A 24,303-nucleotide genomic window follows, 5' to 3' on the forward strand; every position below is an offset into this window, starting at 1 on the left:
GCCAATTTGTCAGGCGGAAAGAGTCGATAGTGCGGACACAACCAACCTCCCTAGGAGCCTAAGACTCTCTAGTGACAAACAAGACAAACTAGAGCAATCCTTCTCTAAACATGCATTTACTATATAAGAAATCAAGTGTTTAGATCCTACCTGTAGTCCAACGCTGTTGTAGCAGTCCAGCTCCGCTGATCCGGATGAGCTCCTCCTTCACTTTGAAACCTGCATCCACTAACAATCAAACGATTAAATAGCACTTGATAATCTCATAGAATAAAACATATTTAACACATAGACCAAGGAGTACATGAAACAACTCATAAATAACAAGTTATTGAGAAGAATGGACTCATTTGCATTAATAGGTAACAAAAGGAACAATTACAACCTGAGCCTTGGTGTTGTGCAAGTCCCTCCCAGGGTCCATCAAGAGTTCTCCTTTACTTTGACAAAGCTCACCCACTTCCAAATAGAACAAGCAAAGATGGCAATCTCTCCTCACAAGCTTCTAAATGGGAGTCCTAATTCCTGCAGCATCTACCCTTAGAAATGTTTAGCTTCCAACCTCTTCTCCTTCTGGCCCAATGCCTGTATTTATAGTGGCCTAGAGGAAGTTATTCAGGTCCACCATCAATGGGATAATCCCCTCTTTGGATGGGATAGCTCCCTTATTGATGGGATAAGTTCCTCTTGGTAGGGGTACATGAACCATCTGGAGGCGCTCAATACACGTCGAACAACCTTCTAGAATGCTCTAGAAATGACCACAAGTAACTTTTTAAAGATGAAACTTGCGCATTTTGACCTTTACAGGGGGACGCACCTGCCCCTTTACATACAGAGCATACAAGTACACAGCTTTTGTGAACATTGGGTGCGTACCCGCAGGTAAGGTTGAGAGAACCTGCGTACCCAGAGATAAATACATTTATAAAGACTTTCTCTCTTCTTGGAGTTTGACATGGAGAGCAGAGGCATAAGACTTGCCTAAGAGGATAGCATGACTGTTGATAGAGCCATACTAACTGTAAATAGCCATGGTGACATTTTTTAGTGTAACAGTGCATGAACCACACAATTAGTTCTTCGATAGTCATGTGAATTGATTGCGAATGAAAAAAATAATAAAAAATTCTCTCAATAGAGATCCTAAAGAAATCACTATAAGGTTTGATTCATCCCTTATGGTTACTAGCAACACATCAATTAGTAAGAAGGCTATCGAAGAAACCAATAAAGGATGAAATGAAATGAAGGACCAACTCGAGTGGCCAATCTTGTACCACCACCTCCCACCCCCTGTACTACTCTTGGTAAGTGGGATGGTTGTTGCATTAAGCTACCCAATCTCCATGGTCTCATTGTGGAAATTGTAGGGTTACAAAATTATTCGCTTTCCTTAATTCCTTTATTCATTCATAGAGTCCTAAGAAGTTTATTAGTCCATAGAAACTCCTTCAGAACTTAATTACAAGTATATTTTAATGGTTTTAACGATTATATCAGGGCATCTAATCCATTCTTGGAATTTCATTTAGACCTCTAAAGTGTCATCCAAAATCATGCAAGAAATAAAAAATATACCATTACTCATAGGGACATGCAAATTCCTCACATTCCAAGCATATTCACTTATTTATGAAACATTACTTACTTTCAATATAGGTAGAAATTTGCAACTCATTAATATTAGGAGAAATGCATTCCATGTCATTTGATACCAATAGACATATGTAATTCAAATGAAATAAACCATAAAGAGAGTAAGGGTAACAACTTATCTTATCTATGAAAGAAGAGTTAACTAAGGGAGGGACTTCAACTCTCCACCCAACCTTAGGCTAATTGTAGCCAAATATTTCTCGCATTTGTCCTTCCTCGAGCCAGATCCATAGTCCAAGGGAGTCTTCTCTAAGGGATTAAAATTAAATTTAGCTAGGTTATTTCTCAACTTTTCAGGAATGTAGGATTTTATCAATAGTTGATTTTTCAGTTGCATTTTCTAGGCAAGCATTGTAGGTTCAATAACACACCATCTTGATGGTTTGTCAGCTTACTGGGAAAGCAGTGGACGATTTATCATCCTCCTAGGAAGGAACCCAATGGTTTAGTAGGCCCTTTAATAAATCACCTTTGGTGATTGCTACCATGCCTAGTGGTTTATCAGCCTACTAGGAAAGCACTAGGTGGTTTATCAGCCCCCTAGGAAAGCATGCAATGGTTTATCAACCCCTCTTTTAGAAAGCACTCATCACGTATTTCCTTCCTCTGAGCCTCCAAATTATCTTTTCTCTAGCTTGGATACCACATTCCAATTCCTCCCATGCATCAATTCTGTGACTAATAACCAGAGCAACTCTATGTAGGTGAGTTCATATGTTCCTTCATTCACTCTCGCACTTTGCTTCTCCTTATTGGCTGCTCTTTTTTTTTCTTCTGATACTACACTCTCTTTTCTCCTTCTTGCCCATTTATCTTCTCCACATCGTGGAATCATGATCTAGAAATAGGCATGATGGCTCACCATCTTCCCATCATTTTCATTTCTAACTATTTAGTGGAGCACCCCGTCGCACCTACCCACTACTCACAACTCACCCCAGACCATGGATCTATCATCCCTATGCCTCAGACCAACCAATCATAATTTATTCTTTTATATTTACAAAATATTCCAACCATTCATGATCCTCCATATTGGCATCATATGTTTACTATTCATATTTACAAAATAGAGGTCACGTAAAAGGGGTGTTACAATTTTTTGTGTTATCTTGGTCAAGGATGAGGACCAAAATAACTTTGTTGTAAGGGGTGATTTCTAACATACAATATAAAAATAGATGATTAGAAATGAATTCAATGTAGAATATCTTGCATTAACAAATAATAAAAAGTAAACATGCATGAAATTAGAATCTAGAAATAAACATATACAAGAGAAAAGCAAGAACAAGTATGGAAGAAAACTCTTTTATTTCCAATGGAGAAGGCTAGTGGGCCTTGAATGAGATGCCAAAGAATATTTGAATGGAACTTATGAATCCTCTCCAAACCTTCCAAGGAAGGGTCCTTTGTTGAAGGTTGGACTTCCCTCTCTCACTATAAGAAGGTTGCAAGTTTATAGAATGGCAAAGAAAGTCTTGATTGGTTCTTCAAAAGTTTGGGAATTTTCTTGAAACTTGGGCAACATAACTTTTCATTCAACTTCTCTCATCAAATGGTTTCTCATGACTCTTATCTGTAGATTTTTCTAAAGCTTCATTAAAATTGGCTCATGGTGTGAATAGTGCTCAAGTCCATTGTAGTTTCCCATGCATGAAAGGGGCATGATAGGAGCTTTGAGTTGCCAAATTACTTATCATTAATGTCCTAGAGCTTTGAATCAATGACTTGCACTTGGTATTTTCCTTTTGGTGGGATATTCATTACTTAATCCATTTATTTAGTAATAAACTATCACTTTCTATCAATCCACATAGCTATTGAAGTGACACATGCAGATTATGCAAAAAATTCACTATGAATTTGAGTGGATGAATAAAAACTCACTTTATAATGTTTTCTCATATGCTTCTAGGTTGTTGATTAATTATCATGGATAACTTTTGCCTTGCTGTGTTAATTATATTTTCCAGTAATGATTTGGATTGGATCATTATCTTATTTTACATCCATCTTGATGCTTTTAGAATGGAAAAAATAGAGGAATCAATGCACATGGCCATTTGTACTGATGGTCCCAATTTGGAAAATTTTGCATCAAAAACTTCAAGAGCCATTTTTAGGCCCTAAATGAACACTTTTTGTGATCCCAACCTTATTACAGAATGATATTCCATAATGTACACATAGGTAATTTTCCAATGGTGTGAGAATCATCTCAACTAGAGCTCATATGAGAAATTTTTTCCTCTCGAAAGATGGCCTTCCTATTTTTAACAGCATGATTGGAGAGGATGCCACGTTAGCCACCATTATTCATGGAAAATGGGTTAGCCACGTGATCATGATGAAGAAGACTTCAGAAGAGTTAATATTGTAACTCTAGTTAAGATTTGAAGGAGTCAAACTTAACCACTAATAGGATATTGAGTTGTGTTGTAACCAAGCCACTAGGAGGAAAATGGGTTCAATTCTATTCAACTACATTTTGTTCCAAATATGAGTAGAGTAGTTGAGAGTGGATAGGGAGAGATAACACATAGAGCGTTTGTGCACTATAGTATCCGATAGGCCACATGCCTCACTTATTTTTACTTGCGTCCATTTTTCATTCAGAGAACGAAAGTAGAGAAGTATCACCTTGTAACTGGGTTTTCTCTCAAAAGGGTTTCCTAGGTTATATCTTGTGTTAATTTGTGGTTTTTGAGTTTTATTTTTCTATTCTCTATTTTTTGCATAATTATAACTCACATGCATATGTAATAAAAAATCAGTAATAGAACCAGGAATCTAAGGAGAAATAATCCCTTATAGTGTAGATTTCAAATTTTCTAATATATTTTAGTAGATTTGTTGTGATGAATTGTCTAGTGGAATATCCACATAAATTTATGGATCAAGTAATCACCTTTACAGATGTGTAAGTTATTTTTGGGTGATAACAACATGGTACCTTATGAATGTATGAACCTATGACTAAGTAACATTTAAAGTCATTCTTAACCAAAATATTGAGTGCTTTTGACTTCCCAAATATACAATACATCAAAATTCTAAGTAGAAGTCCTTATTCTATGGACCATCGTTTTCTTGTATGATCAGTGAGACCCAAATGTTCCATGATGATATCTTCATTTGAAAATGATAGTAGTGTAATCCATGTTTTCCTCATTAGCATCTAGTTTGGGCGAGACTCCACACAAATTCAAAGTCATTAGGTCATTCATGACTAACACATGGAATAAATTTTCTAGGTTACAAACCTTGGGCTTTTCTTGAGCTTTCTCGATGTCAACAACCACAAAGTATTTCAAAAGGGGACCTGGGGGACGCACCCTCTTTTCTCCTCTTCATGAGGAGGAGGATTGGGAGGGATCACCACCTTTTTTATGGTGAAGGAAGTTGTGGCCTTAATGGGTTCCAACATACTAGAGGTTTTATTTTTTGCATGTTTCATTTTTTTATTACAATTGACTTGTTTTGTTGGTAGTTCTTTTGAACTACCAAAACCCAGATATTATTAGCTTCAAGTGCTTAGCTTATTGAGAATGATCAAGTGGTCATATTGATTAACATGAGAAACTTGTGTTTGCCTTAAAAACGAGAGCGGAACCATAGATTTTGAGGTTTAGGATTTGGCAATGGAAGTGAGTATTGAACATATAATATAGCAAGCATGAACTAGTTATCAGATCTTTAAACAAACTGACTCTTACAAAAATCATTCATTAGGGCTTGATGTGAAAGTAATTTGAGAGGCTTGTGGTAGATAAAAATACTACCAACGTAAAGGTATGCTCAAATAAAGGTTGGAATTGTATGGGGAAGCTAAGAAAATCAACTTGCATGGACAACATAACTATGCACATTGTTCATTACTGAAAAATATACAACCTTGGGTGAAAACCAAACCAGGTAATTTTGATAGAACCAAGGTCTTTGAGCAATGATGACAACATAATGTACTTCCTAAACAAAGAAGAAAAATAAATTATATTTTTATGGTTTGAGCACTGAGGAAATGCCAACCATGTGGCTCCCATACCTGATTAACATAAGGTCTTAATCATGGAATTTGGGGGTACATGGATAGTAAAATACCTAAGTCATACATACATTTATACATGTTTGAGGTATCCTCATCCCAAAAATAGTGATATCAATGGTAGTATCAAATGATTTATCATTACCCTTTGAAATACTTTTAGAACAAACTTCCACGGTCCCTTGGGAAAGACTATAGTGCTCATAATTACCAACAATATAACTACTGTGAATTACCACAACATGAGATGTATCAAGTGACTCCTCTTCAATCTTAGGGGAAGTTATAAAAGTCTCTCAAATTCCCTATGGTAGGTGTTGGTTGGCTCAAGGCTAATATAGGTCAATTTGTCTTGCAAGGCAAGTAGTTACATTGATAGGGACAAAACCGAAGTTCATGCAAAAGCTCATCAAACCCTCCAACTTAAAAACTATAAACATCTTAAAGCATAGGAATTAAAAAAACAGTTTTTTGTAAACAAATCATGATTCCCATACACAACAACTTTCCATCTATCATGTATGCCCTCCTTAATGTCAATGCCATTGACTAAAGGTCTTAAAAATCTTCAAGAAGTTGTAAATTTAAGTTGAACATCACCTTGATGTAGAATTTAAGATATCGTACTTGTAAATATAACTGAACATCAAAGGAAAAGGTTGGGCCTTGGGCCTTTAAATTTTAGCTACATTCATCATAGGAAAAACTTGGGTCTTTGGATTTTTGTTGCATTTGTTATTGACAAAATTGTTGATTTTTGTAGGATCTTCTAAACTGATAATTACTTCCTATGATTTATTTAATTACTCTGATCTTGCATTCATATTCATCATGAAGTCATTACACAAAAGATATCAACAATAGAAACTAAATGCTAGTAGGATCATAAAGGGATAGCCATACAAGAACACAAACATTTTACCATGGGAAAACCCACATGGGGGAAAAACCCAACAAAATTTTCCTTAGAGAAATTGTTCAATCAACAAGAGACACATCTAGATATTATAGCTAATCACAAGGTCAAACTAACCAGCAAAGTAGACTTGGTAAAACCTAGTCCAACTCCCTCCTATTCAAGTCAAACATCTTCCCAAGAGACTCTATTTGGATTGCTTTGCTAGGGACGATTTGATACACCATCCTCCCACATTTACCCAAGTTAATCGGCTTGCTAGGGTAAACTTTTGATGAGAGGCTACTATGATCTGATTTAGCTCCCCATGTATAGTTAAGGAAGTGGAACCGACAAAACACAACCAATCTGACCTTATACACATATTACATAACCCTCAAGAGCCAAACAACCCTTCTAGGTGATCAACCGATGAGACAACTTAGCATTTCACTGACCTAGAGCCTCAGTTGCTCCCATGACATGGGCATGAATGTGACTGGGACCATCTAGTCGCTCCCACAAAAAGGGCATGCCAGCGAATGGGGACTTTTTCAGCTAGTTCAGAGCCAGTGAACCCAGATTTTGTGCCACTTTTTCAAGGCCAGGACTCAAGGCACTGCCTATAACTTCATGAAACTTCCATAAATGAAAAATAGCCTTGAAACAATGATACAAATGCAAATACTTGAACAAAGACTTGACTCGACCCCTACTAACCATGACAGGCATTTCGTTAAACATGTCACAAATATGCATTCTACAAGTCATAACAACAAATCTGAGCATAGGGGTCTCATACTTATCTAAGAATCACTAAGAAGCATCAATGCATTATCACATTAGTTGCATTATCATCTATTAGGTAATATATTCATTGTTCATTAATTTACAAATAAAAACATGATGAGATCCATATAACATCATTGTCATAAAACATGCTCATAACCAACATATAACCTAGAAATAACAAGGATACAACAACCATAAAACCACATATAAACAAGTATATTTACCCATCAAACACAAGAGGAAAGAAGCTCTTATTAACATATGAAAAATGCAACCAGGTTTGGGACTTCCATGAACCATCCGACCATAGACTAGGTTGAACCAAATCTCTCTTTCAGCCAATCAGCCCTGTGCCATATTCCAAGCATGGATATGGGATCTCATGGACCACATCAAACAAAACAAAACTAGAGCTTACATAGGCCAAACCACCTCAACCCTCAACCAATATTTCCACATCACTGTTAGACATCACTAACAATCATCAGATTGGTCTCTAGCCAAGTTGTCCAGGGCTCTAAAGCATTTTTTCCAACCAGGGCTTCCAGGACTAGTAACTCAAACCACAATGGTTGTTGGACTTCCATAGAATTTGTCCAACTAGGGCTTCCAAGACTATGAACTCAACCCACCAAGGGATTCCGAAGTGTTTGTCCAACCAAGGCTTCCAGGAACTAGTAACTCAACCCACAACCAAAGGAAGATGAGAACCAACCAAAGAAAAAAGGAAAGACACCCACAACACCATGGCTATCCAAGAAATGGCAAGGCTAAGAAAATCCACCATCAATCCAAAAATTCCTCCATGCCAATGACAAATCATAACCAAAATCCACATGCATATGCCATGCATGCCAAAACTAGCAAGGAAATCATACATGAAACTCAGTACCTGCAAGCAAAACCCATTGTAGTTGTTGATCCCAATGTTCTCTTGTGCCTTCCTACTCTTACTTTGGCTTCTTTCTCCAAAACTCCAAGTCTGCCACACTTTTCCAAGAGTGCTCCAAGAAAAATCTAAGGTACCAACTGATCCTCATAAGCCTTTTTATTAATGAGGCCTCTATTTTCTTCATTTCCCATTATTTTCCTTCATTTTCCTCTTCACATGCAACCTGTGACCATTCATCTTCCTTTTCTCCTAATTTCTATTATTTTCATAAATAAAATGCCAATTAATGCCTCATGCCTTCCAAAGCCTTTGCCATTACCTTTGCTAATTTTCTTAGCCATTAATTAATCACAAATGATCGTCATCACTATGTTTCTGCCCAACATTCAACTTGGAATACATGTCCCATGACTAAGGTTATTATTTTTCCTTTATTGACTTTATTACATGGATTTTTCACCAAAGTTGTTACAACCGAATTTCGACCTGCTTCTGTATCCAAGAAACTCGATCCTGCTGCTCTAACATACCTCAAAGATTCGGTCCTTTTGTTCCACACATGTAAGGAAAACAACATAGAGAATACCACACGTGTGAATTCAAATGAGAGAGGGAGAGAGAGAGAGATCTTCATGCTTCTTCGTCTTCCTAGCCTCTTTCTTCTTCACTTGATGAATAGATATATCTTCTTGTGTGTGATACGTATTGTGCTAAGGAGAGGAGGTCGAGAGCCTTATATATACATATCTCACTAGTCAAATGGGTGCCTCTTTGACTGGGGGTTAACATGACTAGGAGGGTCGAATTAGATTGTTTGGAGCCAAAAAATAAATTTTCAAAAATTCAAAAATTCTCTTTTGACAATAGCATGAAGAACATTCTTTATATTTATCATTACAAATACATCAAGGGCTAAATATTAATTATGAAGACAAACCATAGCCACAAAATTCAACACTCCCTCTTATCTAGGGAGGTATTCATAATGACTATCTAGATGTTCTCATGTTGACAAATTTATATAAGAAAAGGTTATAACAATTCATCATCAACATCAACTTCATTCAATTACCATAATCCTAGTCAACAACCCTGACTCATGGTAAATCAACAACATCAATTAGTAATCTGGATTTAAATAGGAACACAACAAATCACAAAGATAACCATAAACACAGAGATGCAGTGGAAATAATACTTCATTTCATTAATGTAAAATACTGAAATATGCTTACAAACAACAATGGAAATAAACCAGCTAGAGCGATGGTAGCTCATCTCAGAGAAGATATGTGGGGGCTACATGCCTCTAAACTATGTTAAAATGAGGCTCGAAGGCCTATTTATTGTTGAGAAACAATGGAAAACCATAAACATCCAAAAACCTAACCCTAGAAGATGAAACGCCAAACTGTGGGCCCCATTTGGGTAAATTGGTACATCAACTTCTCGGGGTCGTAACTTTGGCATATGATCTCCATTTGACACGCACAATATCTCGTTATAAATATCTATCCGAGAACTACAACTTTAGGAAGAGCAACATGGGTCAAAAACGTCATTTAGGGCCTCAAAATGGCTCCGGAAGTTCAGGACCCGAAAAATTGTTAAAAATAGTAAACTGTGTTACAATTAAGGAAACTGAAAAGTTGAAAGAAACAATGGTCAGGGCCTAAGTGGACTTGGAAGATGGCCACCAATATCCACCTGGATCATTCCTCCCCCCTTAGGAAGCAATGGTCCCCATTGCGTTGAGTTCTGCCATGAGATGAGCAAACTTCTGCTAAACTTGGTCCTTGATGAGCCACTTGCCTTGGTGAAGGAGTTGGCCTGCTTTAACAACTTGATATAGTTGGATATTCTATTGGCGAGTGTGCTTGATCTGTGTGTCCATGATCCGATTAATTGCATCTTGTTCCATGCAATCAGGATTTAACTCCGTGGGTGTGAGCTGTTCTGCAATGTTGGATGTGTCTAGTAATGGTGGAAAGTATGGCTGAAGGCAGTCCACATTGAACACTGGGTGCAGGCCAAGGAATGGGGGAACGCTGAGCTCAAATGCATTGTCTCCCATAACCTTGGTAATGGTGTAAGGACCATATCAGAGTGGTATGAGTTTTCGATAGGCTCTGGTAAGGTGTTCCTTTTTCAAATGCAACTAGACTTTGTCGCCCACCTGAAACTTGTGTGGAACCTGATGTTGATCATGTCGCTGCTTGTACTTGGCATTTGATTTCTCTAGAATATCATGGACCTGCTGGAAAATATGTTGGATGTACTCAATGAAGTTGGTTGCCTTATCTATTTCAGACTGGACATGAGCCAAATCTACATGAGTAGCTGCAAATGGCATGGCCACATCAATGGGACATAGTGGCTGGAATCCCAAGCCCACCTGAAAATGGTTGTGGCCAGTCGAGCTATGAAGAGCCTAGTTGTAGCTGTGCTGAACATAGGGGAGGCTCTCGTCTCATGTGCGTGGATGCTTTGAGTTGTACATGCGTAGAATGTGTAAGATTATCTTGTTGACAACCTTTGTCTAGCCATCAGTTTGAGGATGGAAGGTTGTGGACTTAGTGAGTTTGGTGTCCAGCATCAACAAGAGACTGGAACAAAATGTACTGAGGAACCTGTTGTCCCAATCTGAGATGATAGACTGTGGGATCCCAAAGTGTACCCACACTCGTTCAAAGAAGAATTTAGCAGTGGCTTTTGCTGTGATATTCTTCTTGTAGGCCGCCATAATGGCCATCTTCGAGAACCTATTGACGACCACAAAAACACAGTTGTTTCCATGCTTAGTGGAATAAATGCCTGACATGTAATCCATGGAGATGGATTCCCAAGGTTGACTAGGGGTAGGCAGCGGGGTATATAGGCCTTGATTTTTAATGGTTAGTTTAGAAATGGCAAAGGAAGTTCATGATCTGATGTACTTCCTGACATCCTGTCGAAGATTTGTCCAATAGAAATACTTTTGCAGTATTGCCACTATTTTCTCGACCCCAAAATTCCCAACAACCCAAATGTAGTGTGCTTCCCAAATCACCTTGGCATGCTCACTTGAAGGAACACAAAGGTGACCCAGGTGGCATAATAGGGCATCCTGGAGGTGAAAATCTGGAACATGCTAACCCTCCAAGAGTGTCTGGTATGTGTGGCCGAATTCTGGGTCACTTTTGTAGGGAAGTGGCCAATCAGAAGTCTCGTGCCCATAAGAGTGGAGCACGGTGGTTAATGCCATGATCGGTGGTCAACTGAGGAAATCTGCAACATTATTGGTGCTGCCCTTCTTATACTTGATATTCAAATGGAACTGTTGCAGGTATGTGGACCATTTCTGCTGGCGATCATTCTGCAATTTCCCTTGGGTCTGTATGAACTGCAGGGGTCATTGGTTTGTGTGGATGACCATTTCCTTCCCCAAAATGTGATGCTTCCATTATCAGTAGGCCTGCACAATGGAATACATCTCTTTGTCATAAGTGGGATACTTCCGGACTGTGTTTGAAAGTGTCTCATTGTGATATTCCACTAGATTCTCGTGTTGAGTAAGGGCTGCCCCAATAGCATAGTCAGAGGCATCTGTCTCGACCTCAAATGGTTGTTGCAAGTCTGGTAATGCGAGCACTGGTGTCACGTAGAGACGATATTTCAACTTTGTGAATTCCTTGTATTAAAACTCAGACCAAAATAGTTTTGCATTCGCTCCTCCCTTGGTGACTAAACTCAAGGGCCAAGCGATATGAGAAAATCCCAACACAAACCTACACTAGAAGTTGGCAAGACCTAGAAAGTTGCGGAGCTTTGTCATAGTGGTTGGAGATGGCCAATCCTGAATGACTTGGATCTTAGTTGGATCCACATGCACCCCCTATTCATCAATAATGTATCTTAGATACTGAAACTGGGTCATGCCAAAAGTGCATTTCTCCAAATTGGCACATAACTTGTGTTGCCGCAGTGTTTGGAGAACCTGTCGGATGTGGTGGAGGTGCTCTTCCCAACTCTGGCTGAAGATCAAGATGTCATCCAAGTATACCACCACAAATGAGTTGGTGAATGGCTACAAGATGTCATCCATTAGTCTCATGAAGGTTGCAGGAGCATTCGTCAATCCGAAAGGCATAACCAACCATTTGAAAAGGCCCTCCTTGGCTTTGAAGGCAGTCTTCCACATATCATAGGGTTCGATTGGTACTTGGTGATGTCCTGACTTCAAATCGATCTTGCTAAAACATTTTTCCCACTTTAGTTGGTCCAAGAGGTCATCAATTCGTGGGATCGGGTACCTACTATGAATAGTGATCTTGTTCAGTGCCCGATAGTCAATACAGAGTCTCCAAGTCCCATCCTTCTTCTGTGCCAACACGATCGGGCTCCCACAGGGCGATGAACTCAGACGGATGTGACATTTTTGTAGTAGCTCCCGAATCTGCCTCTTGATTTCATCGTTCTCTAGAATGGAGCACTGATATATTGGTCCATTGGGTAGCGACACATCTGGGGTCACTCGAGAGGTACCCTTGCAAGGGAGGTGAAGATTTCCTTGTACTCCTCCACGATCTTGTCCATCTGTAGTTTTCATGGGGAGGGGCCTTGTCTGGAGGTTGTGGCCACTGTCTTATTCTTTCCTTGAGGGTGTATCATAAGGAAAACAAATTTCCCAATTTTGGAAATGAGCTTATTGTATTGCTTTGTAGTAACCAAAGAGATGGCGGTAGGTGGTGCTACCTCCGGTATCCTGTACAACTTATTTCCCAAAGTAATAATAACAGCACGAGGCCTTGATTCATACACAACATGTTGCTTCCACAAGTATGGTTGTCCTAATAATACATCACAAACTTTAAGGGGAGAAATGTCACACAATACCTCATCCATGAAGGGCTTGATGTTGTATGGAAGGTGACACTGTTGGCTCACGCGAAGATCACGTCCTTGGTGAAGCCACCTAATGGTGTACGGTGGTGTACAGTTGTGGATGTGTTGTGGTCGGTAAGCCCAGGCACTTCACAACCTTTGCCGAAATGAGGTTCTTTTGGCTCCCGCTGTAGACAATGAACTATAGCGGGGAGCCCTTTACCCACATCTGGGAGTGGAAGAGACGCTCCTCCTCCTCTAGATCTTCAGGTTCCTCCTTCTGTATCTTCATGGTGGCAACGGTGGTGTTGGGCTCTGCATCGATAATCTGCTTCCCTTTGTCATTCCCCTTGTTGGGTTCTGACTTAGAGTTGGAACATGCATCTGATTCTGAAACCTTTAGCTCAGCGACCAGTGACTGCTTGGCCCGACACTCACTTGTGTTGTGGGTGGAGCTCTTATGGAACTCACACCACTTGCCCGTGTCCTTTTTTGGCTTCACGGCTCTGTTCTTTGCTTGCAGCTTTGGCGGGTTGTCTTGGGCCGCCCCGTCTTGGCTTTGTCCTTTGTTCAATGGTTTGGAGGCACCTTTCCCTTCCTTCGGATTCATAGATCCAAAGTCTGGCTTCTTCTATTTAAACTTTTGCTCGACCTTGATGGCATATTGGTATGCCATGCCGAGCGAGGGGATGTTCAGGAATTCTATTTCTTCCTGGATGTACTTGTGTAGGTAGCCACGGTATTTGAGTATCAAATGCTGCTCTGAATCCTTGATACCCAAATTTGTGTGAAGGGTATGGAAAATATTGGTAAACTCCGGCACGTCTTGGTCCCTCCCCTACCGCAGCATGGTCCACTTTATGTATTGATCCTCATAGCTTTTGATAGGGTAGTACTACTCCTTGATGGCATCCCGGAATGAATCCCAAGTGCGTGTGACTGAAAATAGCGAGGCTATACTTTCATCCTTCTGCTCGCAGTACGTTTCCCACCAGTCCTTGATGTGGGGGGCTACTTTTAGAAGAGTGAAAATAATCTTTTCCTGACTCAAAAAATCATGAACAGAAAAATGACCCTCTAACAGATTTGACCATTTATCGACGACATCTATGTCTATCTGACGCTCGAATATGGGGATTTCAAAATTAACTTGTACCTTAAACGGTGTAGCATTTCCAAAGTAGTTGTTGAAAGTCGATGCGTCGCCCCTGGGTAGCCGCTGAAGGATTTGGGCAAAGTTGTCCATCATCGCATTCCTTTGTCACTCGAGGGCTTCTTCGAGCAAGATTTTGATAGGATCTCCTACCCCCTCATCTTTCTTTTCATCCGCCATGGGAGGCCGTTGGGATTTGCAAGGTTGGTCTTGGAAAGGTTTGACTAGTTCAAGCCCTAACTCCTTATATCTCAACCTCGTTGGGGTCATGCAAAGAAAAACAGAGAAAAAATAGACCGCTCTGATACCACTAATCCGAATTTAAACAGAAACGCAACAAATCACAGAGATAACCATAAACACAGAGATGCAGCGGAAATAATACTTCATTTCATTACTGTAAAATACTGAAATATGCTTACGAACACTAATGGAAATAAACTAGCTAGAGTGATGGTAGCTTATCTCTAAGGAGAGATGTGGTGGCTACATGCCTCTGAACTATGTTACAATGAGGCTTGAAGGCCTATTTATTGTTGAGAAACAATCGAAAACCATAAACATCCAAAAACATAACCCTAGAAGATGAAACGCCAAACTATGGGCCCCGTTTGGGTAAATTGGTACATCAACTTCACGGGATCGTCACTTTGGCATATGATCTTCATTTGATGCACACAATATCTCGTTAGAAAGATCTATCCGGGAACTACAACTTTGGGAAGAGCAGGGGCTTAGGTTGCTCCCAGTTTTCCCAAAAAACATCGTTTAGGGCCTCAAAATGGCTCCGGAAGTTCATGACCCGAAAGACTACTAAAAATAGTAAACTATGCTACAATTAAGGAAACTGAAAAGCTGAAAGAAACAATGGTGGGAGTCCAAGTGGACTTGGCAGGTGGCCACCAATATCCAGCTGGATCAATTAGTTACCTTAATTTCAGTCTATACCTCTGACCTATGGCACATCATCACCATAACTTAGTCCACACTCTTCACACATAGTACATCACTCTCATCAACTAGTCACCGTGATTCTGGTTGGTGCCTTTGACCCATGGTATACTGACTAGTCTTGGTTCACCATTATCTTAGTCAATTCCTTTGACTTGTGGTGAATCCCTGGGGATACTCTCAATCCATTTGAGTACTCTAGTCCCAAATCCAAATGCCTCACTCCAGTACAAGATGTTAAATTGGTTCACTCAACCCATATAGAGAGTATACTGAGCCTAATGTTGAAAGGCGCGCAATCAACTAAGTGATCATGGGCCTCTAGGACCATTCTTCCTAATTCTAATCAATATAGTTGACACAAGAAGAATTATTTTCCTTTATTGGGCCATTCTCCCTAATTCCAAACATACCTGAGATAGGGAGAATGCCTATCCTTGATGCTATCACTATGGACCATTTTCCTTGATCCTGGTTAACTTGAACCAGGGAGAATGACTATCTTGGATGCTATAATTTCATCACTCCCTCTTGCTAAGAGAGACATTCTTAATCACAACAAGATTTTCCTTGAAATATATATACTTTATCCTAGGATAGAGGCTTTGTCAGAAAGCTGCTTAATTGAAGCCACATTTCTTCCTTATGTACCATATCTTAGTACTAGATCTCATTATGTTTCGACCTCTCATCTTGCATGTCACCTGCACCCGATCAAGACTATCATGAAAGTAACCTTTGAAGCCATATTTCTTCTCAACTTGTGAACCAAGTTTTAATATACTTGACCTTTGCGATAATGAGTGTGACAAATGTCTATTTCCTAATCATCCAAGAAATCATAACGAAGCCCAAATTGAAGCAACATATTGATGAACTCTTTATGTCTTCTGCACTCTCTTCTAAATTAAAATCCATGAATTTCTACAACTATAATTCACAGTTTGAGACATATCTCAAACCATAACTAGTTGTGCCATAACCAATTGTAGCATGTTGGTACTTCAACATATGTTAAGCTTCACGCCTTAGCTCATCCATAAGCTCATCCACTACTTTTTGGTTCCCATAACTGGGTTTTATTTCTGAAATAAATTCTATTGTGGAAATCCTAGTTTCTCCCTCTACCACTGTTGCTTTCTAGCATACCATCTATCTAGCTTGACATTTTCAATGACAGTCCGTCATCTCGAACTCAAAGGTCAACTTCCTATGAAGCTAAAACAAAGCTCTCTAACTACTCTCTCTGTTACAAAAGCAATTCTCTCTGCCACAACTGCTCCCTCTAACACATGAGTCGTTCTGCTTCTATTAGAGACAAATCATATAAGATGAACCTTGATCCATCAATCCAAAAATACCAATCCCAACATGTTTGGTTGTGAACGTACAAAGCCTTCTTTAATCATGAGACTTCTTCTCATCTACCTCAAAGCACTAAGGTAGCTCTATGTACACTTCTTGCTCCTCAATTACTTCATTGAAAAAAGTGATCTCTACATCCACCTAGTGCAATTTTCAAAGAAATGATAATAGTTTTAATATAAGTGTACATCACAACTAGTAAAAACATCTTGTCATGATCCTCTCCCTCTTTCTAGGAGAACCTTCTATTCTAAACTCTTGCTTTGTACTTGTTTATGTTGTCATGTGCTACATGCTAGATGATCTTATAGATCTAGTTGGAAGTCACCATTGACTTCTCTTCAACACAATCAAAGTACAATATCTCTCAACCCAAATCACCAATTCAAGAAAAGTCATCTTGTCACAAGCTTTCCTTCATTTTTCCATTACTTCTATCCTGTTGCCAAAGCCTTGGCATCATTCACTATGTTCTTGCAATCCTTACTAGGAGACTAAGGAAGAATGATTACAACTCAATAAAAGAAAAAAATACAAGAGGCTAACTAATAGTAAAACAACAATAATAATAAAGGAAGAGAGAGATATAAAGTACTTATCTTTTGAGTATTATAGGAAATGTCAGCTCCCTCTTGATCTTAGACTTCTTGCATCCATATTGCAAATTTATCAACCTCGACTTCATCATCAATATGATGTCATTCCTTGCTTGAAAAATATAGGGTTTCTTCTTTCAATATAAACATTGATATAAGTTTATTTCTAGGGTTTTATTCTCAAACCCTAGGGATTCCACATACAAGACTTTCAATCTTCTAGGATTTACAAACCCTAGTTTTTCAAAAAAATATTTTTATATCTTTTACAAGTCCAACTGACTTTGTAATGTCCATACCCAAATGTCCAAGAACCATAAAATCCCTAATGTCTCAACAACTAATTAAGGACATTCCTTGAAGATCATGGATCTTCCAATGAAATTTCTTTATCAAGAGAGAATTATGATAGACTCGTAGTGTACTTGGATACTACTTTAGAATTACTAGCAATGATATTCTAGTAATAATGTATTCTTAACTAGACATTCATTATGAGCTTTTCAACCCAAGTATCCTTTACTTCATCATAAGGACACATCAAGTTTTGAAAACCACTCATCTTTCTCAAGATCACTTCAGTATTCAATCTCGAAGAGGAACTCAACATCTTCTTCATCTTAATCTTATCAAGTTAAAAGTGATTGTAATATCCACAAACTTTCTCAATGACAATGATCCTTATTATGAATTTTGACGCCTTAGAGTGTAAGGAACAAACTTCACGATTGAGAAAAATTAGTCCCATCCAAATACCTTAGTATCAACAGTCAATGAAATGCATCTTTTAGGGCCTTTAACAATGCAAGGTTCATTACAATAAATGCCATAAACAATTAATTGATTATGAATATAAAATGCAACATCTTCAAAGAGAGCATAGGTTTTTTATGCCATACTTCAAATTTCCAACACATGTATATAGATCATCTAAATTGTGATGCTTTCATGCTATAAATTTGTAGTGTATCTCATCAATGAACTTGTAAGGTGAACTCTTTTAGAATTTATCATAACTACCCTTTAAAGGATTCTTCACAAATCCCTTTTATAAGGCAATATATTAGAGATAGTCATATGATCGGACTAAGTGGAAAATCATAGTCCTTTTTAATTTCTTATGAAAACAACATTAATACAAGTCTTTTCAACCAAGCATATTGACAAAGATATTTGGTAATCATTTCCTCTCACCGAGGTTTTCAAGAATGTTACCAAAGTAAAACCTTCAAGGGAAATCACTATAGGTGATGATACATACCTTTTATTCCAAGCAATATATCATAGACTTATATCTTCGTTGGTCTCTTTCTATATTCCCATGTTTAACTCATCACAAGGTTATGCTTGCTTGGTGGCCAGAACAGGTCTCCAACACTTCAACCTTGCCATTTATGTTGGAGAATTTTGTCCTTCTTCTTAGACAATATGTATTGTATCTTATATCAAATCTAGTAGACATATCATATCTTCAAGAGAAAATCATGCACAAAGGATGACTTTGTTGGCTTATCTTCAAACATAGATGTTTTCAATACTTCTTTGGGTTGCTCCCTCCAAGGTGACTTCGACTCAGCTCCTCAAGAAATTTAGGGACTCAAATTCTTTAATCATCATAACAATTTTTCTTTCTTTAATGTGGTATGATGCAAAGACAGAAGTGCAATCATTTTTCATTGTCTTTCACATCTGAGGCTTCTTTATCACTGTGGATGTTATACGGAGGCCTTTCGACCTTCAAAGTTGGGATAAAGATAATGTTTGGATTATACTAGGTCTGCATCCTATACCTAATATTCTTCAGTCTCCTTGAAATAAGACATGAAGCCTTCTCAGCTCACTGTGACAAATTCTAAGGCCTTCCAAATTTCCTTAGCCACCTAAGGTCATAATTATCCTTCTTGCAACCATATTTTGCTTCTGAGATATTTTGTATTTTAGAGGTACTTCAGGTTGAGGCCTAGATAATCTTGTCTTCCCTGTAATCAACTTTCTCACCCTACCTAATTTTCCAGACTGAGGTTTATTTCAGATTCTTCAGATCTCGTGGTCTTTAGTCCTTTAATAGATGGACCGAGGCTTATGATGTCAACCTTCTTTATAATCTTGACAAAAAACATAGACAAATATTTCTTCTTTTTGCAAATTGTGATATTGAACTAGGAATCCTTTCTTAACAATGAACTTTCAACCCTTTTTTGGAATGTGCTTCTTGAACTAGGATTTCTAGGGGTAGTGATAGAATCAAGCCCTATAGGCTAGCTTGAAACAAGAACAACTTCTTCTTCAAGGGTGCTTTTTTTATCATAGCTTTGATACCATGTTGATTCTTCCTAGGATCTTCTAAATTGATAATTATTTCTTATGATTTCTTTAATTACTTTTATCTTTCATTCATATTCATCATACGATTACACAAAAGATCTCAATAGTGGAAACTAAATGCCAGTAGGATCATAACGAGACAACCATATAAGAAAAACATTTTACCTTGGAAAAACCCACATGGGGGAAAAGTCAAACAACATTTTCCTTAGAGAATTTGTTTAGTTCAACAAGAGACACACCTAGGTCTTCTAGTCAATTACAAAGTCAAAATGACCAGCGAAGTAGACTTCGTCAAACCTTGTCCAACTCCCTCCTAGTCAATTCAAACATCTGCCCAAGAGACTTGGTCTGGTCTACTCTACTAGGGACGAATTTCGACCTGCTTCTATATCAAAGAAACCTCTAACATACCTCAAAGATTCTGTCCTCATGTACGAGGACAAGAGTAGAGAGAATACCACATGTGTGAAGTCAAATGAGAGAGAGAGAGATCTTCATGCTTCTTCATCTTCCTAGCCTCCTTCTTCTTCGCTTGAATGAATAGAGATATCTTCTTGTGTGTGATCCAAATTGTGCCAAGGAGAGGAGGCCAAGTGCCATATATATACATCTATGGTTGGTCGTATGGGTACCTCTTTGACTGGGGCCAACTTGACTAGGAGGAGGTCCGACTTGGCTTGTTTGGAGCTGAAAAAAAAAATTCAAAATTCAAATTTTCTCTTTTGGAAAGGACATGAAGAACATGCCTTAAAATTTCCCTTTTAACAATAACATGAAGAACATGTTTTGTATTTATCATTACAAATACATCAAGGGCTAAAATATTAATTATGAAGACTGACCATAGCTACAAAATTCAACAAAAACTCCGGCCTTTGAGTTTTGATTATTTAAAAAAAAGATATAATTATTCATATTCTCATGCACACCATATTTTCCAAACACTCCATCATGAAATGTTGTTACTCTCTTACACTACTCTTGAATCTTATATTATTATGCAAAGAGAAATAGAGGCTCAATAAGTACAAAGTTTTCACAATCCCTACATAACCACATGAATTCTCAAGAATAAAACACTCAAAACCACTTTCAATAAGTACAAGGTTTTCACAATCCCTACATAACCACATGAATTCTCAAGAACTAGAACACTCAAAACCACCTTCAATTTGGTTGCCACTAAGAGCGATGGACACTCAAAACTACCTTCAACTTGGTCGCCACTAATAATGACAAGTGCTTTCATAAAGACAATTGATGCTCCTTAACTGTGTTTCATTGAGATTATTTTGTTATTGCCTTTCAGTTTATATATTTATATATATATATATATATATATAAACCAAACATTTTGTCCGATGCTTTTTTTCAAGGCCTCTTAACAGCATAATAGCAACATAACCATGGTCATCAACAATCTCTTTTATTTAAAAAACTTCTATGTTCATATGCTCAAGACGACAGTTAAGTTTATCTTAACTATACTCCAGATTAATTAAATACGGATATGGGCTGTGAGACTAAGCAAGCAAGTAATGCTGGTTTTTCGTGCAGGTAATGTTCATTTTTCTTGTAATGATAATTTTTTCAACAACCTAGATTTTATGGATGTAACTTGTAGTAGTATTTTAGATTCTTTAAAAACATATATTATTAACACAAAAATAATCCATTCAAAGCTTATCAGTTCATTAACTGTACTGATTTTAATCTCTCAATCATATAATTTATTTTCAATCATTGATAAACCAATAAAATTTGTAAAACCAAAATAATTCATTCAAAGTTTATCAGTTCATTAATTTTACTGATCTAGTTCTCTCAAATACACATATTTTTTCATTGATTGAAAAAAGTTACTTCAGTAAAACAAAAATAATCCATTGATCATTTCACTAACAGTACTGATATTGATCTCTAGTGGATTGGTGCTACATAATGATAAGCATGAACGTTATGTTAGGCTCATAGCTTCTGTATTATTAAAATTCTTACAGATTTAACGTCCTTAGTTAGTGGTTGGGAAGTAATCCCACTGGCCCCTAACTCCAGCTAAGATAGCATTGAGAAAGAATGCAGAAGAGTACACCAGAATTCCATCGTCTGTCCACCTAGAAGAATAGTGATTATCAGGTGAAGAAGAACCAGACACTTTGTAATGATATTCTGGTGAATACTCAGAGAGAAGATAACTACCCATTCCCCACTTCACCCAAACCAGGCCTTGCATAGCACTATATATCCATTTCCCAAAAACATCTATACCCACGATTACTGCTAATAAGCTGCCAAATACCATGCACACTATCTCCAAAATTATGACAGCCCAAAACACAGAAGGCATTGTCGGAGATCTACTCAAATACAAATGCAAGCAGTCCATGACCAGAGCAATACCAATGGCTGTGATTATTACAACAATTCTAAGTCCAGAGGGTGGCATGGCATGTATTTCATACCATTTTCCAGTATCTCCTTCAAATGCAACAAGTAAACCCCAACCAATAGAGCAAATCAAATTTGTACAACCGATCATAAATGATAAGGTCCTCAGGGTTAGAAATGATGGTGTGAAGTTCAGCACTTGGCAAACATTGGTATTATCTGCATTAGACTTGACCAGAGCTTGGGTTATAAAGATATTGGGAACAAACCCTGTTCCTGTACTATCGACATGGTAATCTCTCATAGCCCTTCTTGCTACCAGAGAGCTAGAGAAACCATCCACTCCAAAATAGGCAGTTAGTTTGATATTGATGGCTACTTCTGCCAATCTTGGTACTAATAAAGTGGCAGGGCTGTATTTTTGTAGTGCTGAGCAGATTCCTCTCTTATTCACGTAATTTTCCAGGGCATCTGAAGTGATGACTTTGATTCTTTTCCCCGCCTTATCCTTAGACCTGAAAGATCTTATCAACATCCTTGTCCACTCATCCTTACAGGCTGGATGCAATGGAATGCAGATACACACATGCTTTTCTTGATCAATGGATCCCTCAGAGATCATGTCACACACTGCAGCAGGGACTTCCACCCTTGAGCCCCCCTCTCTCAATCTTTGCCCTCCGTCAGTCTCCTCCACATGCAACAGACCATGGTTGCACCCATGGCAGCCATTTCTCAGGCAATCCAGAGATGGTAGTAGGCACAACGAATCAGGCAGTCTTTTTAATGTTCCTGGCAGCCGATGAGCAAGCATGATTGTTATTTCTTCCATTGTCCGGAATACAATGCATCTGCAATTACAGATCTCTGTATTGCATCTACAGATATCTGCACTGACTTGGGCAGATCTTAGAGGCTGGAATGTCAACAAGATGGATTGCACATCATAGGCATAGGAGATGTACTTCATGAATTGGGTGATGGAAGAATTGGGGCAGTGGGCTGACAGCATGACAACAGAAGCATTTTGATATTCCCTCCTCTTACATGTGGTCAGCCCAAACCCATTTATGTGCTGGAGTTTTGGACCTCTTAGGCTGGCCAGGGCATCCCTGGCACCCAACTCACGATCGAGCCTTTCTCTTAACAGACTTGTAACAAAAACCGCTATATTGCCTATACAGGTGATTCCTAAGTCAGGAAAACTAGCTGAACCTGTCACTGTTTCGCTTAACTCAAACTGTGCTAAACCAATATTACAGAGCCATCCCAGCCATACAAACAGATTTATAATCAACTGCAGCATGAACAGCCTTGCGTGCCAACGTTTGAATACTGCCATTTCAAAATAAATACAATGTAATGTGAAGTTTCCCTACTTTGTTAACCAAAACTCTTACACAGAAACAAAACTTGCATACATTAATTGTTGGTCTGCAGATTGGAATGCACACAGCGCTCATCTCGCAATGGCGTGAAATTCTCCATTCCGACCGAGGGAATGACACAAAGGTAAAGTAGATAAAACAATTGTACAAATTAGGAATCTCTTTTCAATATGATTTTCCAGTCAAGTTTTTGGACTGTAGAAATTCTACATTCCAACTGACAGAATGACAAAAAAGGATAAAGTGGACAAATTAGGAATATCTCTTTTCAATATGTTTTTCGAGGCAGGTTTTCTATTATATATATATATCATAAGATCGGTGGGAATACATTTTGATTATGTTCATTTTTTTATAATTTTAGTGGGATTATATTTCGATAGGTTCAATATATTTGATGATTTTATATCAAAAATATTTTAACAAAATACCCCATTATTATCGATCTAAAACTTAATAAACTTTTATGTTTTTATTTTAAAATACCTATTACTTTTTTTTTTTTAAGTCTAAAACAGTACGAAGGATCCTGGTTTGAGAAAAATATTGTATAACTCGATAGGCATATATTTTTTTTTCACTATAGACTTCTAAATTAAAAATTATTTATATAAAAATACAATTTAAGAGGTGGATACTTACCTTAAGATGGTCGCAAGGGACCTTGGTATCTTAATTAAACAAAAGCCAGGTATAAAAATAAAATGAAAATGGAGACATCTGTTTTATTTTTATTTTTATGTTTGTACGATTTGTTTGCTTTTATAATATTTATATAAAAAATATAAATATATTATATATATTTAATTAAAAAATTATAATATTTATATATTATTTATATAAAAATTAAAATATATCATCTATGTTTTTGTTAGAATATATATATATATATATATATATATATATATATATATATATATATATATTAAAAGTTAATTTTAATTATTTTGTAGATTATATTTTGTTGAACATATTATCAACATAT

The 24,303-nt window shown here is 37.7% G+C and overlaps 1 protein-coding gene across 1 annotated transcript; it reads right to left on the bottom strand.

Annotated features, from left to right (window-relative positions):
* Window positions 1-21,487: 21,487 nt before the first annotated feature.
* Window positions 21,488-23,418, bottom strand: LOC149252958 (uncharacterized). Its single transcript, XM_089456741.1, has one exon. It carries the CDS (start codon window positions 23,270-23,272, stop codon window positions 21,554-21,556), a length of 1,719 nt encoding a protein of 572 aa, XP_089312867.1. The 5' UTR covers window positions 23,273-23,418; the 3' UTR covers window positions 21,488-21,553.
* Between the last annotated feature and the right edge of the window lie 885 nt (window positions 23,419-24,303).

This window comes from Pinus tabuliformis, chromosome 7 (assembly GCF_031772625.1).
Source record: "Pinus tabuliformis cultivar Carrire ecotype Pingquan chromosome 7, CPIR1, whole genome shotgun sequence".
Lineage (NCBI taxonomy): Eukaryota > Viridiplantae > Streptophyta > Pinopsida > Pinales > Pinaceae > Pinus > Pinus tabuliformis.

Bases quoted from the DNA above. Each gene is read 5' to 3' on its own strand.
- LOC149252958 (XM_089456741.1), bottom strand. From the start codon at position 23,272: ATGGCAGTATTCAAACGTTGGCACGCAAGGCTGTTCATGCTGCAGTTG.